Source organism: Siniperca chuatsi, linkage group LG1, assembly GCF_020085105.1.
Source record: "Siniperca chuatsi isolate FFG_IHB_CAS linkage group LG1, ASM2008510v1, whole genome shotgun sequence".
NCBI classification, from domain to species: Eukaryota; Metazoa; Chordata; class Actinopteri; order Centrarchiformes; family Sinipercidae; genus Siniperca; species Siniperca chuatsi.
Window position 1 is genome coordinate 25,259,823 of NC_058042.1, and position 19,445 is coordinate 25,279,267.

Sequence of the window (19,445 nt, forward strand, 5' to 3'; positions counted from 1 at the left end):
TACTTGGGTTTAAATTGGACCTTTTTTAAAAGTTTACATTTTTTCTTATACTTAGTACAGAGTTCTTCCAGGAAACCGCTTAGAAAATTTGTAGGAAATTATTGTGCAGACCCATAAAATAAAGCATTGCCATTGGAAAGCAACTACTACTTTTCTGTCTCCTCTTGGTTGGCAAAGAAATGTCCTCTAAATGTGTTACTTGAGGCAAAGACTTTCTTCAAATGACAAGAATTATATATGATTTACACTTGGCTGTCATGCATAAAATGCTGCTATAAACTTCTTTATTATCAAAAAAGGCCAGAGGTGTGATTACTAGAAGCAGGGACGCCAAGTGTACTGTAATGCTACTGGGATGAACAACAGAGTGAGAAAAATATTACAGGACTGTGCTACAAAGTGGATCAATAGAGAACAACAAGTGCTGGAGTACTGGCTGGATAATAGCTCCAGCATTCTGTCCTTGACTCAAACAATGGCCGCTCTTCATTTTTTATCGAAGGGCTTCACCATGGTAACTGGCGATGGTGAAGATACAGGAAGGAGCTTTTTTCTTGCTAAATAATTGTGTGTTTCCTTTATCGTGGTGTATTTGTATAAAACTGAAAAAAAGATCATTGAAACATTAAATTACACATTAACTCATAAACCCAATTTTATTTATTTTGAACCTTGATGCCTCTATGTCCCCATACAATACATTCAGTATATACATTTGGCCATGAGGGACTGTACAGAGATATGTTATAGTAGTGCATACATACGTGGCACGAAAATGTACACAAAGAAAACTCATACATGCCACTTTACCACAGTAAAGTGATACACAAGATACACACGGGGCAAGTCAATGGCTGATGGTCGCTTACACCAGTACACACGCACACTCACCCACACAAACACTGTTTCATGCATGCACAATTGTGTGTACACACACACACACGCGCTTTAAGACACTTCAGAGGGAGGAGAAGGGCTCTGTCAGGTTCTCATAATAGAAATATACGAATGTGGAGTGTGTCTGCAGATTGCAGCAAATCCCTCCCACCGTCACAACACCCTCCCCTCTGTCTCCCCCTTATTTTCATTTTCCCTTTCTCCAAAGCTAAGGCCTCTCTCCAGGCAGTGCGGCCATCACACGCAGGCTCTTTCCTATAGTAGAGTAATACTCAACAGCAGCAGTAACTAAATAAATAGCCTCTACTGTCAACATTTGATCTCTTAAACAGGGAACATTTGGAACATAAAGGATAAATCAAGTTTATATAGTTTATTTCTTTTTCCATTTCTTCTTAGGATATGTTCTCTCAAGGAAATACATAGGTCCACTTCGACAACATACTATTCCTTAAAGCTGCAGAGGTTGCCTTATCACATGAACAGCCACCCTCATATGACATACTTATCTGATGACAGCAACATCTGCCTGCTCACTTACTGCACCGACAAAATAAACGTCTGTATACATCCCACTTTCTGCCAACTATTCTTTTTACTAATCATGTCATTCTTGTGATTACATCTCTTCCTGGTGGACGTTTTGTACCATCACATTTGTCATAAACATCTGGTGGAGGCACACACTCCAATCATTTTCCCTTCAATGACTGCAGTTCATAGTTGCATAGCACGCAGCGGAGCTATAGTCAAAGCCAAAATGTATTTGACTTTGCATATACAGTGGTCATATTCGCTAAAATCAGTTTCTAATTCCTAGTGTCAGTCATTTTCAGCTTGGACCAAAGCCCTCCAAAATTTCCATTTTTACTTGGATTTGCACATTAAACCACAGAATTCTGCAACTCATAAGACACAAATGTTTCCTCTGAAGAGGCAGTTTGACCATACAAGCAAATTATAATTGGTCAGCAATATTAAATGCTGTGGGCTGAAATATTATTGGGTCTGTTACAATAAACTGCAGAGAGCAGGCCACAAGACGGACTTGTCATTTCTATGAGTTGCTAAAATCAAATGGTGGTTAATGAGTGAATGCAAGGAGAAATGAAAATTTGTGAGTCATAGGGCTAAATTCTAGTTTCTTGAGTTCAGGGGAGAAAAACAAAAGGCGCTGACAACCAAAGAGGTTCAAGCAAAGGCCGTCACCAGTTTGTACCAGCAGGGTAAAAAACACACTGGAACTCAGAAAGTCTGTGCACACATTCTCATATGCATACATATACCGTACACATGAACGTGTTGGACACATGCATACTCACTCACATTCACACATGTATGCACATCTGGTAGTAAAGAGTAGATAATAGAGAGATTTTAATGCAAAGTGGAAGCATGAGAGGTTAAAGAACAGGCTGCGCTGTGATTGGTCTCTCACGTGAGGCTTGACAATCCCGTTGGTCAGGAGACGCCATGACTCTTGTTCCAGAGTCAGGCCACCGAGGCAAACGTGCATTTAGCAGAACTTGAAACAACAAAAATGCAAAGCACCACAGTAGAAGATGGAGTAGTCCCGAAAAACACGATCACATCGGCACAGAACAATGAGGGCAAGGGGGCCGACGGGCCATCACAAAGGAGTAACACATCAGTAATAATTACCCCAGAATAAATTACAGTCACAGAACAATCGTTAAAAGCAGAATTGGAAATCAGCTGATCTAGCGGACTGATTTGACCCATGCATTATAAGGCATTAACCAAACATTTGTTACTGACATCACACCGTATCATATTAGTGACTATACATACAATTGCTGATCTGGAAAATCTGCTTGTCTTTTTGTAAAAAAAAATCTTGTATTAATTGTATTAAAAAAACCCAACATATTCCTAAAACCAATGCTGCAATTTTAGGGGAATTGGGAATGTCGAAGGGAGGGCAGATCGATGTTTGCAATCCCATTGTACCTATTGATCTGCAGATGGGCGAATGAAATTGATTTTCTGAGGTAGACAATGCAGGCATATTTCATTCGCCCGATGCAAAGCCATTCTAAGCAGGGGTAGCGGGGCTAATTTGGTCCATTTGGACAGGCTCTGGTCTCCAGCCTTAGCCAATTGTACTGTGTCGGATGGGTTGACCCATCCATCATGCTCTCCTGCCTGTCTCACCACGATGGTACTTACACTGTCATTGGTGTGATACACCCACTCAGTGATGGATAGCAGACAGCATGCACTATGACAAGATAGAGAGATCAGTCTGCACTGTTCACAGGCCTGTTATTTCCGCGCAGCTGGGGACACACTATTCATACAAGGCCAGTTTATTCAATATCCTGGCCACTGTATGGGGCCCGTGTGGACAATATCCCCCAACATGCCTCATAAATGTCGCCTTACAATCTTCAAGTCCCCTCACAAACGATTACAGTATCAACAGAGCCTAACCAAATGAGCAAAGTCAAACAAACTTGTTCATACACAATTTTCCATGTACACTCTTACTTAAAAGGTACAACGTTTTATGATAAAAGGTACACCCCGGCGACAAATGTTACAATGTTGTACCTTTCTTTTTCTTTGCGTGTTAAGTGCTAAGGGAAATCAGCTCGAGAATCAATGAAATGGTGTTCATCCGATACTCAGTCTGTGGTGTAATGAAGTGGGTGTCTGTCATAAATAAAATAAAATAATAAAGACTTCTGCAACATTGAGTCTGTATGTGTAAGATAGTATGCAGTAGGCCTTCAAAACAGGTCTGGAATCTTGTTGGCCAGTGAGGTGAGTCAGGATCAGCAGTTTTGGGATGCCACTGTTCATCTTCCCATGAGCCTACTGGGCTCTGTCCAGAGGGACAGGAAGCGTGGAGCCACAGGGTGGCCCAGTGAGTACTGCGGGGGCCGACGCCTGCAGGTGACCCAGAGCACTATAGTGTCCTGATGGCTACAGGGTACAGCAGGGACATGTGTTCGGCACCCTTGATGGGCAGCTTGCGGCTGGAGTAGAAATGGATGATCTCAGGCACGCTGTCAAAAGGGCAGCTGTTCTGGCCCAGGATGTACTTGTTCTCCTTGGTCCGCGACAGCTTCATGTGCATGAAGCCCTGGCTGCTCCTGGGGACAGCAGAAGACAAAAGAGAGGGACAGAAAACATATTGTTAGGTCCATAAAAACACGACCAAGAGTCTACATTATACATCATATAATCTGAAGTCATGATTTCCATCTTCCATAGCATGAAAATAAATAGTTTGTGTAAACCAGAGTAAAACAAGACTAAGAGGCTACAGCCATGCTAATGGCTCTGAGCTAAATGCTAATGTCAGCATCGTGGATGTATTAAGAGAGCTGGATAAGGCACCGCCACTCAGCTTTGCTGCCAATTTTTTAAAAGAGACTTCTGTAAAACTTCTGATTGGACAACTTGACTAGATGAGTAGAACGCAACACGCTCGCCACTCACTTTGTCTTTTTTGTGATGCAGGGAATCAACCAAACCAAAGTATTGGAACAATTTTAACTTTGGTGAGAAGATCATGAAAGTCATTAGGAATCATCCTCTGGGAACCTTGGATATCTGTACTAAATTTTATGGCAAACCATCCAATAGTTGTTGAAACATTTCAGTCTAGACCAAAGTGGTGGACCAACTGACCGTCATTGCTGTGCCTAGAGCCATGTTACTAGCATGGCTCAAAACTAATTTAAAGAGAAAGGTATGTCAGAAGCCTGAATATATGGGAAACTCAACATGTCTCCCCTCCTTGACAGTCCCTTTCTCATTTACTCCAGCAGTAGTTGCTCCCTACAGTACGTGACAATGTTCTGAAAGCTGGATTACCTCTGATAACTTTGGAGCTGTCTGGGGAGGAGACTAAAAGGCAGGTTGCTTAAGGTGCTGAGATTCACATGCAGAGCTGCAGGATGAGGCTAATGAACCCCCAGGATGAATCACTTAAGCTACAGCAATAAATGCACAGCAAATTAAAAGCTCCCTGTGTGTTTCTAGGAGCCTTCGATCAATACATTTTACAGCTTGCCAGTAATCTTCTGCTTTAAAATAGAAAATCACTTTTTTTTGGAGTAAGCTTTAGTAAGGAAGTGATACAAAACTAATGGTCCCTATATGCTGCTGTAAATATACTGTTTTGATCATTTGTTTTTAGCAAAACACATTAGCATAATAGCTTTTTCAATCAGCAGCTAATGCTTCGAGCAAGTTATGATGGCTGTAAGCTCAAATACTATGCACTCATTTGCTGCAAGTGGGCATTATGGCCTGTCATCAACATAATGTGCACCAGTTCTTTCCAGCTCACTAAACTCTCACCTATTCTACTTTATAGCATATGTTAATATATTTCCCTAATCTGAAATGTAACCCCTGTTGCTGAAATGCTAAAAGAATGGAAAGAAGGAGGATAATAAAGAAGTTTAAAAAAAAAACAAAAACCCAAGGATTACCATTTCTCACTGACCCTTTCTGTGACATGCAGCCAAACACATCAGGTAGGCACGAAAGCTCTGCTCTGTTTGTGTCAGATGACACAGAAGATGGCGTGGAATAGGACTAGAGATATCTATTCTATCAATGAAACTAGGATGTGGGAATATCATTCTGACACACATAAGCACATATCTCTGTTTTGATAAGATGCAGTGAAAACAGGGTGGTCAAGGCTTACAACCTTCATCACGTGCCATGCTCCTCTCTTCCATGTATATTTGTTTCTATTATTGATTATTACAATATATGGGTTCATGGGTAGACAGGCAGACAAGCAAAGCAACTAAAATGAACAAACTCCATATTTTTGAGGTCATTGAATTTATTCTCACTGTAAATATAGGCACATATTTGTGGACATGCCCATTATCTGTGATGAACAGGAGAAAGAACTGGGCTTTAGGCACCTTAAATGTAAGGCAAGTCCATTCTTTACTTATCTCGTAATTGCATGTGTAAAGCCCGCGGATGTGTTCTCTCCCTGATGCACAGAGAGAAACCGGCACAGAGATAACACTGAAGTGGGGGAAAAAAAGCTAAGAATGTACAGGCTTCAAATTTGGGACATCCATCAAGAATAAACCATTTCCTATGAGGTGATGCTTTATGTCAACAGATGACACCAATCCTTTTTAATATTAGTGTGATTATTAGAGATGTACTGATGTTTTTTGTTCTTGTTTATTTGGTTTTGTACAAGGGAAGCAAAGAAATCTTCATTATAAAAAAATATTAATAATGGAACTGTTTTAAAGTCATTTAGCCTTTATCATCTTTGAATAAGCCTAAATTCAAAACACAGAAATTTATGAAACAACCTTTAATATAACCTGTCACATGAAAAATAACTGCTTCAAAAGCCTTTTTAACCTGCCATACAACAAACACAAATAATCAACACAAAATTTATTTATATTTGAGTGTGTCATTAACAAGTTCACTACGATTTGAAGAGAGCATTACAAATTTCCCTTGCCACAGGTCTCTAAAATTCTACCATTCTGCAAGTGGTGCCAGGAGAGCTCATTTTAAGAAATCCTCCCTGCAAAGTGCATTTGATGAATCTTCATGCAGAGCGCTGGGAGACAGGCGTTAAGTTACACAGAGCCACACTTAAAAAGGCAAACACATCAATAGCATCATTTTTAGATTCCCAACTGATTTTCCAGTTGGTGTTCAGGGCTGCTTATCACGTTACAGTCCTGCAGAGACAGAAACCAGGACAACAGAGCAATACGGCAGGGCTGTTGATAAAATGAATATGGGCCTGTTTTTGAGAAGACAGGCCTTTGTGGTGTTATCATATCCCTGCGTTTGTGGGCTTCTATTGTCTAATCAGGATTAATCTCGCTGGGGAGGTCTCCTGCCCTGTTTATTGAGGTTTATGACTTTGATTTGAACCCTGTAGTCCTCAGAGCAGTAACAGGCTGACAGCAATCACAGCTTATCTCCACCTTCAGCATATTGGATTGCTCCATGAATGATGCTCTCAGTGTTATGAATCTATGGCACAAGAAAAGGCAAAGTCATCTGCCAAAAGATAATGATACTTGGCAGAAGCGATGACCTTTTTAAGCATTACTAGACATCAGATATCCTGTTTGCCTATTATTTCATACGAGCACAAACTGAAGTCTACTTGGGATGAGCCTTACATTCTGTAATAAGTTTAAGAAACACAATCTGTCATCTATATCCAGTCTGGTTGATTGAATGTAGAACACTGAAAAACTTGGCTAAGATTTGCTAAATATTCAGCAAAAAGTCAAATTCAATATTGCTTTTGTGTTCTAGACTAGTCATTTGTCTCGTCTGCGCCACATAAAGGAAATCTGATCTTTTCTGTCTAAACATAATCAAAAAGACACCATAAAAGCATGCCGTGTCTTTGGAAGAGGAGTTAAATTGCGGATGCTTTTAAGACTTTTTGGTTATTTTTTAAATTTAGTTTCCCCTTTTCTGTGTTCTGGCATCAAACAGATTCTGCTGGATAGATTTTCTTCTTTCACTAAAGATTTCTCTGCTCAGCCAGAGGAAACATGCTGTGCAGAGCTCTCTCTCGTGAGGTAAGAAACAGAATGACACTGTGCTCTGAGAGACTTGTGAAGGGTTTAATATGTTTCAAACAACTAGAAGGGTTTCTCTCCACAGAGAGAAAAAAAGAGAGAGAGAAAAGGAGGGGTGGGGGCGAGGGGCAGGTGAACAGAAAAAGGGGTTAGGAGGGCAAAACAGACAGAAAATGCTTTCCGTCAGGCCAGAGGACTCCTGAGGCTGGAGGTCTCAGCGACGTCTGTCTTTATCAATAATGCAATACACATACGTGCCACTTCATGGCCTTATACATTTTTCAGCAACCTCAGACATGGAGGATCTTCACCTTGGGTTTCTACTCATTTTCAGTGGCAGCAGGGGAGACGGGCACATGTGAGCAGGCTGAACTCAGAGTTAACCCTGCCCGCAGTGAGGTGGCCCCTGTCATTCCCAGGAATCGGCCTGCTGACTGTTTTCTAGACTTGATCCGACTGACGCCAAGGGCACAACATACAGCATTCTGTAACACTCAGGAGCGGACTCACATAAATATATGTCTGACTGTCTACAAACAAATTAGCACAAAGCTTAAAAAAACCCCAAAACATTTTCTACGTTAATGTTTTTGCCCACTTTCTCCTGCATTTGTGGCTCAGTGCCTGCTTAGGGCCACCTGGGCACCTCTGAATCCCATTTTGCTTAGGGCCCCAAAAAGCTTTAAGCCGGCCCTGGAGTCGTGCACTTGACAAAGGGGGAAGAGTACCTCGGCTGGTCCAGGCCACACTATTCTGCAGTTCCCACTGAGTCACATAGATTAAACAACTTTGCTGCACCGACAGTAATACAATCTTGTCAGCAGTATTTCTCTTCTTCTCTCTGGGTGTCATAGAGTGTTATCCAACTACTTGCTTTGGGAAATGGGAAATGTAGATGGTCTGAACTTTTTGTTCTATCTACATTGGCGATATGGGTCTAGTCCACTTAGGTCTTATATGTCTGTTTTATAGTTATCATTTAGCTCTGAAAAATTCTGAATGGTTACACTAGCTGGTTCTTAATCATGTGTGGTGAATATGGGGCTATTTATGTTTGTTTGTGTGTATGTGTGGTTCTGAACCATATATTCTGGTCTTCGTTTGCACTTTACAGCTATTGATTGTGTACACTGTTTTTTGAGTACTAAATCATGTATTCCACTCAATGCTATTTACAGTGATGTTATTACATTTGCATCCCTTTTAGCTCCAAGGAAAATTAATTTGGCCTGAAAATCTTCCTTAGCAACTTTACATTCCAGTTAATTAAAAGACAGTGTCTTGGGCTACTTTAAAAAAACCAGATTAAATACACAATGGTTAGTACTCAACCAGTCATACAGGCATTTAGTCTCTTTGGTTTGTAGTCAGTCAGAATGCCAGTGTAGCAGGTCGACAGCTCAGCAGTTAGTAAGTTAGGCTTTCTGTCAATCAGTAAGGCAGAAAAAGAAGCAGTCACACAAGCAGATGATCAGTGACTGAGACGGAAAGTTAGACAGGCAGTCAGCTACAGTAGCATGAAGAGAATTGGAGCAGTGGAAAGCATTATGTTTCCCTGCCAAGATATATAAGCCTGCAGCAAGATGAGCTCTGCTGTAATCACAGGCCAATCAATGTCTCTTAGCATATTATAGTTTCATCTCGTCTGGTCGTCATTGGAGTTGTGGAGATTTCTCTAAATGTCATATGACTGAGCCTGCCTTGATATGTAAAATGGACTGTATATAAATGATATGTGAAACGACCATTTGTCAACAAAGATACTAATATTTCAAAGCTGATGGCTCAAGCTAATTTCCCCAAAGTTGACATAGGCAAGTTACAAAATTATGCTTATAGTTGACACTGTTGCTATGGCACCAGGTGCTTACGCATGGTCGTGAAAATCATTAAACCAAACCCACCAAAGGTGCATGTTCATGTCAAAAGAATGGGATGTGACTACACTGCGGGCCTTCAAGCTAAAGTAACTTCCACCAAATGTCAGACTAGACTAAACCAATCAGAGTGGTTCCTTTGATGAAGGGCACCATTAACTGAGTTGCGGACACATCAGCAAATCAAAGAGCCGTCAGTGTCAGAGGGGATACCAGGGGGAGGTGGAGGACAAGGGATGGGCAGGATGTAGGTGGGAGATGGAGGTTTGAAAGGTGAAAATGATTACCATATTGAAAAGGCAGAGTCAGCAGACTATTGGGGAACAGGTATAAAAGGACCTTCATAAGCAAAGTGTTAGATTTGTCCACTATGTGTACTCCACCTGTAAGCATGTGTACCTTCTACACTTCTTTGGCTCTACATGTCTCTGGTGTGTGTGTGTGTGTGTGTGTGTGTGTGTGTGTGTGCACAGACAGTAGGAATGACTGTTGAAAATAATCCTTGGCACTGTGTACAAATCACAGAAAAATATACTTGGCTGTGTTTTACAGACACTTAATTTTCTTAACTCTCTGATACTTTAGCAGGCTAAATCGTATGGAGCATTTTCAATTACTCTTTCACCCAGGTGTCATGTGCACTTGTGTATCTGATCATACTGTTTGTGGCTTGTTATTTAGGGAAAGAGAGTGTTGTCCTTACTTAAGGGAGAGGGAGTAGTCGTTCTTGCTGGTCTCGCTGTTTCTCACCAGGTAGCTGGCCTCCTTACACAGCCTGAGCAGAGACTCTGCATCTGTTCGGCTGATTGCTCCATGGTACCAGCTACAGTGAACAAGAGGAATAGGGATGAGAAAGAAGAAGAACAAAGGAATGGTAAGAATAAGCAGAAAATAGAACAAAGGAAGTGAAAAAACATGAACTTGAGCTCATGAACACAAAATGAACAAAAGGGCCAAAGTGGTGTATTTGAAATAAAATGCAGTCATAATAAAGTGACACCAAGATCCGACTCACAACTGGCTCTCCAGAGGTGTGGTTGGGTCAATACGCTCCCCGAGAGAGCTGCAGTGGTCCAGAGAGGTCATTTTGGTGTTGACCAGACAGCCACTGGAGTGTCGCTGCAGCGGTCGGGTTTTCCCCTCCTTGGTAGGCGACATTCGAGACTTCTCCACACCATCAAACTGGACTGTAATAAAGGAAAATGTAACAGCTGAAACATTTTATTCTGGAAGAATATGGTGGATATTTTAAAACAGTAAGACCATTCACAGCTCTGATAATAATACAACATAGTCCTGTATGTATACTTCAGCTAGACTTCAGGTTAAGATAAGCTACTGTGCTTAATAGGAAGTAGACATTTGAAAAGGTTATGGCGTAAATTGGTGTTAAATGTATCTACTAAACTAGAACAGAGCAATGAGGTGTGTGTGAGAACAGAAATCCAGGTTGTGCTTTTACACACACACACACACACACACACACACACACACACACACACACCATCATCCAACTGAAGGACATGTACACACAGTGGCGGAGGCATAAATCAATCCTTCCACACTGTGTACACATTCCAGTGAGAGAAAATACACACACATACAAACTTCCGCCAAACCACTCAATCAAGCACACTTGGAAAAGTCATATGCACAAATATGCACACTCGTACACGCACACAAATCCCACGCAAAGTACTGCAAGTTAAAAATTAAACTGCCTTTTCAAAACTCTCACGGTCAACTGTGGACATGATAAGCTGTCTTGGCAAACTCACAGGGAAGTGTTTGATCCTGTGTGGGAGCTGGAGGTGACCTGCGCTCATGACATGACTGGGCGAATTCACAGCCAATCAGCACACAGAAAAACATTTGCCGTTATTTGCAAAAGCTAACATGAGGAGAGAAGATAATGCCCACAAGGACAAATGAAAGTGAATTCTCTCTTCTGTCAGAGTGTTATGGAAGCCAAAAGAATGAAACACTGGATGGTGGGGGTTGGAGTAGCGGTGTGGACAACTCTGTGTGGGTGTGTGTACATGTGTGTTTTAGCCATTTTTCCTCCATCATCCATCACTATACAGTAACTGATGTCACAGCACCCTTGGCTTTGGAAAGACCTATTTAGAGCCACTGACACACTTCTCAAGCAATAATGGCAACAGCTATATGACAAGCTTTAGCTGGAGATTGTTGGTGCCTTGGCCAGTCTTGCATCTAGAATTGAATTACCTGAACATGGCAGGCACTGTACAGACAGATAGGCACTATCATCTTCACCAACATGTCAATGGAGATGGGTCTACATCTGTCTAGACTCTGCATTCCAGTCAGAGGGTTGCATTACACTTTACAGATTGTGAGTTTGCCAAGTGTTCCTGTACCAAGCTGAGTGGAAGGGTTGACAGTATCAATCAATCAATTTAGGCTACACGAGACAACACCGTGTCAACAAATTTCGTTGAGCTTGTGGACACCTCTAAGTGGGGCTAAATGGGAAAACATAGCATCTTCCGTAGATACTTTAAATGTGACAATACTAGCTCAATATCAATCAGCTACAACAGTAAAATGCTGCTTACACATTGATGGGCCAGTATTAATAATGTCATATATGACAATGTATCAGCCACAGGGCCCAAATACGTTTACTTTGGATACCTTTCATTTTGCTGATACTTCTGTATTCTTATGTACATTTTGGATGTAAAAGGAGATGCTTGAAATGGAGTCAACTCTTGTAGCAGTACTTTTACTAAAGTAAAGGATCTGAGTACTTCTTCCACCACTGCCTGTGATGGAACATGATCCAACGGCAGGAAATTGAGACACAGTGCTGCTGTTTCAGCTCTGACCACCAGGGGCTCCCCTTCACCTCCACTCAACTCCAGGTTGAACTGGCTGGCCTTGAGCTCACTGATGCGTTTCCCTAAACATAAACTCATGGAAATGTTTATTCCAAATGACAACTACCGTTGTTATCTTGGCCTCTGCACTTTTGTTTGTTATAGGGCTATCGCTGAGTCTTAAAATGACAGCCAAATTGTACTGTTGCATGACGGCTGGGTAAATTGTGGCTCTAACCTCAGACCCGTAGAAGACTGTGAGCTGTAGCTTCACTTCTTCAGGGTCTGATGCTTTGACTACAGGCAGTCAAATGATGCCCCTGTGTTGCATACAAGTCCACATGAAAGACATTATTAGTTCTCTACTTTTTCATACAGTCCATTTGAACCACATGCAGTCAGCATGGGAATACACTAAGTAGGATGAACATACAGTATATGTGTAAGGGTGAGAAATAGCGTTTCCATGGAAACTGACCAAGGGGACAAGGGAGATGCATGTTTGCTCCACTCATCCTGGTCAAGGCTGACAGATCACAACATGAAGACGCAGCCAATTGCTCTCTCTCCCTCCTTTGCTTTCAATTTCTCCTTTCCTGTTTGCATATGTCCGGCCCTTCCTCGTTTTTCTCCCCCTGACCTTTTCTTTTGATCTTTCCATCTCAAACACGCCAGTCCTGTCTCTCTAATTCCCTCTGTTTTTTTCTCTGTGTTTTTATTTGTCAAGGACAGAAAAAGATAGCGGAAAATGGACTGTGGAGGAATGTCTGCTCGTCCAGTGGGAGAAAAAAGGAGAGACAGAGCAGTAAAAGCTTTGATCTGCTATCTCCACTGTTTCTGATGGTCCTAATGCAGGGCTATCAGTCACTGATTATGTCTGATCCTGCATCAAAATTGTTAAAACTACTTACATTATGTGTCCATATACAAACTGGATATGTAAAATGTACTTTGAACATTATATGATTTTTTTTCAGTCCACCAGTGATCTAAACATATGAGGCTATAAAAGGTATCTGCTAGTCTGGCATACGGATGAATGTTGCTATCTTGGTTTTTCCACACAGTCCATCTCCCTGTATCTACAGCCCACTCAGCCATCCGCCTGACCTCAGCTCTTCACATTTTCTTCATTCTCCCAGCGCCCACACTAATTCCTACTCTTCCCCAGATTCAACGCAATCAGTGTTTTATTTGACCTTGATTAAACCCGTTTTTCCCTCCACCTCCTAGAAAGGGTTGAGTGGCTATTCTCAGTGGAGCTCACCCCATCAACCTTTCCTGTCAGAGCTCAGTCTTTTCCACAGGCAGAGTGCATACTTCTACAAGAAGAGTATTAACCTGAGGAGAGAGCCTCCAAACTTAACAAAAGCTATCATTTTATTTGCTCAACAGTGAATGAACCCACGTCTGCTGTGATTGCCAGCCATCTCAACAATACTAGCTTCAACTACTGTTGTAGAATTATGTTTCAAGGCTGAATATCAATGGAAGTGAGCCAAACTCATTCCCCTTTCATTCTCTGGAGCACACAGCCTGAGACATGGCCGACAGGAGATTGACGAGAGGATTGGCCCAGAGGAGAACAAAAGCTCCGAGAGGCAGCTTAAGAGAGACGAGAGGGTGAACACACACACAAAGACACGTACGTAAATGTGCAGGGGCATCTGTGTGTGTTATCAGTATTGTTGCTTGTAAAGCCCAGCAAATGGAATCTGTGTATCAGATTGAACTGTCAGTCAGATGGTGACTGATGGCTGAAAGACCTGCCCCCTTCCGACACATGGCTTCCTTTAGAGGGCTCTATAAAAAAAAAAAAAAAAAAAAAAAACACAGAGGCTGAAGAGGGAGAATGTGTGAGAGAGGGAGCTGATTGGCTAGGACACAGATAAACACATGTTAAAATGGCATTTCTATGATTACACTGCTATAATGCCACAAGAACATGGAGAGAGAGACTTATTGTGACTATCTAACACCACAAAAAAGCATCTTAAATAAGGAAACACCATTAAATGGAATGGTAAAGTTTTTCAGGGTGTTAGGGCCACAATATTCAAAACATTAAGTAAGACAAATATCAAAAATGTAGTTACAATAAAGTGCATCAATGAGGCTTCTGAACAACCTGAGTACTCCTCTTCCCCTCCTGCACACACTTTCTTTTTCAGCAATTTCTCTAATTTAGCTGGCTAATTAATTCTCATTTACTAATTTACTTATCAAAAAGGATGACTAGTCTGAGGGGCGAAGTGTGTCATTGACCGCTGCATTGTGAGGTGAAAATTAAGTTTTCCAGCTAGGACGTGTGAAATGATTAACAGGTCTGCATCTCATTAGAATGAACTGCACACTGAAAATAGTGCTCAGCGTGGTACAATACCCCAGGAACTGGTAGCTTTAAAAATGACTCACTTTTATGTTGATATTAATTATGTGCATCGGGAACTCAAATGATGATTTGTTGGGCGGCTTTTAACAATATTTTTTTTTTTTTTTTAGATTCCACCACCCAGGAATATGCTTTCTTCTTTTATATACTAAATCCCAAACTAAAACTCTAATTAGGTTTCCCAAGACAAAGGATTGACCCTCCAAAGTGTCAGCTAGTGAGTCTATTTAAAATGAAATCTGGATATCTTTTAATTACTTTGTTTTCTTAGATTAGAGGAAGGAGAAGGTAAGAGAAATAACTGGAAACAACAGGATAATTGATTCCTGTCAAAAAAACAGGCGAAAAGCTCTTCATTATACTCAGACAATTTATTTATATGTAGATGTAATATCTACCCTGTCAAGCCGCATTTACATTTTGATAATGAGGTTGAATGGATAAGGCAGATTTCCCTGCACTGTAAAGGAGTATTGTTTTTTTCCTGGCCTACATTAGAGCAAACCACAACAGCCTTTACAAACACAGACCCTTTAGCTCTTTACCCTGGCTGTAAGCAATCCTGTGTATAACGGATGACTAAAGTCTTGGTGTGTGACTGAAGGTCTGCCTGTGCGCTGAGGTCAAGAGAGTGCATTGTAACTGTATTCACAGGGGTCGGGGAGGCCATCACCCCCACCCCATGTCTGCCATGGTGACCTCTGACACCAAAGATGTAGAGTGGGGCCATACTGGCTCAGACAGAGAGAGGATCACTTTACAGCTGGATGCCAATCTTAAACCCACTCATATCACAGAGGGAACCAGAACCTTTCCCATGGATTTATGGACATAAATCAACTCCTTGCCCTGTCCTCGCCTACAGCACGCAGCGGTGTCCTCTTACATGGTCTCACTCTTAAGTCTTCCCACTCTGGAGGGGGAAATCCCATTCCTGGCATTAGTTCTGCTACACGTCCCTCTTTTCCCTGGGTAATTACAGCAGTCAGAGTGTGAGTCTTTGGAAGGGCTTCAAAAATCAACTAACGGCTCAGTTAGTTGAAATACATGAATTACTTGTCCATTTTGTTTGATAAGATGGTAAATATGGCTAAACCTGAGGTGCAGAGTCTCAAGTCAAGAGCTGCAATTGCCTCAAATTAGTTTGATTTTTCAATTCATGTAAGCCACTTGTAGAGAACAGCGGGCCAGAGGGACATCTGGGACAGTTATGAGTATGTTGACAAGAGGAAATGGGGGTCACAGCGAATGGCAATTACACATGCAGAAGGCAGTTCAGCACAATTAAAACTAATGAGCCTTCAGCCCTAAAACAGAATTAGTGATTTTCTGCCACATGTAATCCAGATGGAAAAGTGCAGTCATTACTGAGCTAATACCTAAAGACACTATATAAAGTACCTTAAAAATAAGTCTTTCAGTAAGTCATCACTGACCAGTTAAGTGTAAGTGGACACTTTCACATCATCGACTGCCCTTCTGAACTGCTGGTACGTTTTGAAACTATTCTGTTTCCAGTTCATATAGGAAACCATTTTTAACCAGGAAGATAATTGGTGATATTCTTTGCAAGCCAAATATAATGTCTTTTGTAGCCAGTTACATGCTTGGTTAGGACATTAACAAAAATGGAAATGTAAAAGTACAGATATGCAACACATCACACCTAAATGCTACTGATTTAGTGGGCGCGTACACTCAAACTGTTCCTTAATAAAATCAGATAGACAGATATATAACATATAACACATTGAAGGAAGTGGATGAATGGATGATGGATTAATGGACTGACGGATGGGGGGGGGTTGATGGGAATGACGCTGGACAATGTGAACACCAACACCCACCATGGTGGTGCTGGTCACAGCTTGTCTGTCCTGGCGAGGGCTGAGCTGTCTGGGAGGGAGACTCCAGCTCCTCCACCAGGGGAGGGCTGGTGTTGAGCTGCCCGACAGGAGGGGGCCACGGTAGGTCCTTGATCACTTTAATCTCTACTGCAAGTGTCGTCCAAGTCACCAGAGGAGAGATGGAGGGAAGGAGAGGACAGCAACGAGAGACATAAATGGACAACGACAAAGGGAGTGAGGAAAGGGAAGTAATGACAGAAAACAGAGAGGAAAAAAGAGAAAAGGAAGAAGGGGTAAGTGAAAAATAGATAAGAGCAGTAGATGCCAGCATTGTGGTAATGAGCTGGTTTATACTGTGATACTGTGAAGAATCAGCAGTAGCTGTGGACTAGAAAAGGAAAGGAATACAACAGGACTGAAAAAGAAGTGAAGTTAGGTTACCAGAAAGTAGGGTTGGGTTCTGAAAGCGGGTGCCATTTTGGAAGTGGTTCCAGATTGATTAAAATACCTGGATTTCTAAAGAACTAAGGGCTAATGGTCAAAGGTTACTTAGAAACGAAAGCTCAACTTCGATAAGGGATTTGGAAGGACTCAGACTCAATAAACAAATTGCATACCAGATTCGGATTCTATAAAATGCTATTGAATCCCAACCTTACCTGAAAAGCTGGGCCCTCTGGCCTCTCAACAATCCTCACAATCCAGACTGGAACCCAGAAACCAACTTAAGTCTCACCTTGGGATCCAGAAATATACTAGAAACATGGCAATGCAAAGCTCTGAATCTCTACTTTTACAAGAAGTAATGCATGACCTGCTGTATGACAGACTTTACTAAAGAGGCAGGCCCAAATAATGCAATGCTGTCCCTTGAAAGTGCAGTCTATAAAATATAGAGCTGCCTTGAGCTCAGCTTCAGATAGTCACTGATACAGTACATTGGCATACGCTATGCTGTTATTCTTAGTGCTGAGTTTGAGGAAAAAGAAAAAAAAAAGGCCGTAGGCCTCCATATTAAGATAAACAACAATGTAGACAATATCCTTCACTGGAATGTACCTCAGAGCAATCCATCCAGGCAGTGGACACTCCCCGGGCTTTGTCCCTTAAATAATGTATGCCTCATGTCCAGCCGGGGTATTACCAGGGAATAGCGAGTATCCTTGCAAAAGCAGATATGTCAGTGAGCGAGGGTCACTAGTTAAGTAGGAGGATACTCAATAAAAGGGATGGAGAGGGGACGGTTTTTTCGTCATCTAAGAGAAAGCTAGCGTTAAAAACCAAGGGTAATAAAGAAACATAGTCCATCAATAGTAGCTTTGGAAAGCCACTGTATGTTCCTCTGGAGGATAAGAGTGTTGTTTTTTACATGAATCTTCAAACACAGATCTTCCAGTGACGCAACTCGCTATGCTATTAAGAACATTTTGATGTCACAGTTTATGGTGCTGGAGATGTTACTACAGTAGCTACAAGTAAGCACAAGAAACAAAAATTTGTGTGATTTCATCAATCTCGTTTCTACTTATTGCAGACAATGCCCTTAAACAAGAATTAAGAAGCTTCAAAAACAGTGACAGTTCCTATAAGCTTCCTAAAGGAGCAGAAATAACAAATAATGCAGGTGTTGCCCCTTAAATTAGCCCAAAAAGAACACCGGTCAAGAACCAAAAACCAAAAGAAACAAAACTACACACAAATACAAGAAGATATTTAGTTACAATAAAATATCAAGAAAAGTGGCTATATGGCATTAAGCCCAATTTAACTAAGAAGTAAAGTCCATAAGCTCATCTTCTTCATTAAATTACATCACATGCTGATGAATAAGACTGAAATGAAAGTATGGGTTAAAATTGGCAAAAACAAAACCCTTCAGTGGTAGCCTACACTTCTATCAAAGTGCTCTGAAATCATCAATGTGACAGTTATACAGCACATCATCAGTCACATCAGTCATGTAAGGGCGATGGTGGCCTTATTTGAGGACATGGACAAATAGGTGGAGAATAGCAACAGACTGACAGATGTAAATCAGCCAGCAGATACAGACTACCACTTTGGGACAAGTCAATAAGTTGAAGACTTCCTTTAAAAGATGTTTTTGCTTCCGCAACAGGGTTTTATTTTTGTAGTTTTGCATTACATTGGTTAAAGTAACATTTACTGTACAACAATTACCTACAGTAGAAAATGTTAATAACTTTTAGTTAAGGGCTCAAGGTTATTAATAAGGGAGAGTTAGAGTCACATTTAAACAACGTTCCCGTAAAGAGAGTTGACTAAGTGCTACCTCAGCTGCCTAAGATGGGAAGAATGCAGCTGTATTCATAACCATTGGTGTGTCACTGTTTTGTATTGGCTGGTATACAGGCTGGTTTTCAGTGGGAGGATGAGCATAATGTTATGGACTTGTCTGTCTTCCACCCTGCAAGGAATTGCAGCGGTGGTGTTACAGGACATGCTAATGAGAAGCAATATCTGCGAGCTAGATGAAGGGGGGAAACTGGAGAATATTCAATCTGACAAGCAATTAAATAGCTGGGCCTGTGGTGTCAGGGGGCTAATCTAGAGAAAGGTGGCTGGAAGGAGGAGCTGTTTGCTGTCTATCCTGATGGGAGAGGTGTGCGGTGGGGGACTAGTGGGGCTGGAGGGTGGGGAATGGAAACAGAAGGTCAGAAACTCTGGGAGATAATATAACTTCCACTACTTTGGGGTGAAGTAGGGGACTCTCTTCCTATGAGATTAAAGGCCTAATGCTCATTTCACATTGCAGATTAGCGTGTAATTGTTTGGGGAGCAGAAGGCTGCCTGCACTCTGCAGCCTCGCTGTGAGGACGAGGAGACGATTTGGGCAAGTGTGGCTCAGATTCGCTTGGTTGGACAGCTGAATAATAGCATTTAGCACTGTGAAAATTGAGGTAAACTGATTCAATAGCCAGGAGTTTTTTTGTTTGGTTTTTTTAAACTCTGGGTGACTGGAATCTCCCTCACCTTGCAACATATTC

The 19,445-nt window shown here is 41.5% G+C and overlaps 1 protein-coding gene across 6 annotated transcripts in view; it reads right to left on the reverse strand.

Moving 5' to 3' along the window:
• Positions 1-630: 630 nt before the first annotated feature.
• Positions 631-19,445, reverse strand: part of LOC122881127 (SH2 domain-containing adapter protein F-like) — a 95,451-nt gene continuing 76,636 nt past the window's right edge. For 2 of the 6 annotated variants that reach the window (XM_044207035.1, XM_044207204.1), the window contains 4 exons: positions 16,438-16,581; positions 10,368-10,539; positions 10,056-10,175; positions 631-4,016 (listed from right to left, as the gene is read on the reverse strand). In XM_044207035.1, the coding sequence (XP_044062970.1) occupies positions 3,830-4,016; positions 10,056-10,175; positions 10,368-10,539; positions 16,438-16,581 (623 nt within the window). In that variant the 3' untranslated portion in view covers positions 631-3,829. Of the gene's footprint in view, positions 4,017-10,055; positions 10,176-10,367; positions 10,540-16,437; positions 16,585-19,445 lie in introns of all 6 variants that reach the window. The other 4 variants (XM_044206953.1, XM_044207117.1, XM_044207298.1 and 1 more) reach the window with 2 other exon arrangements.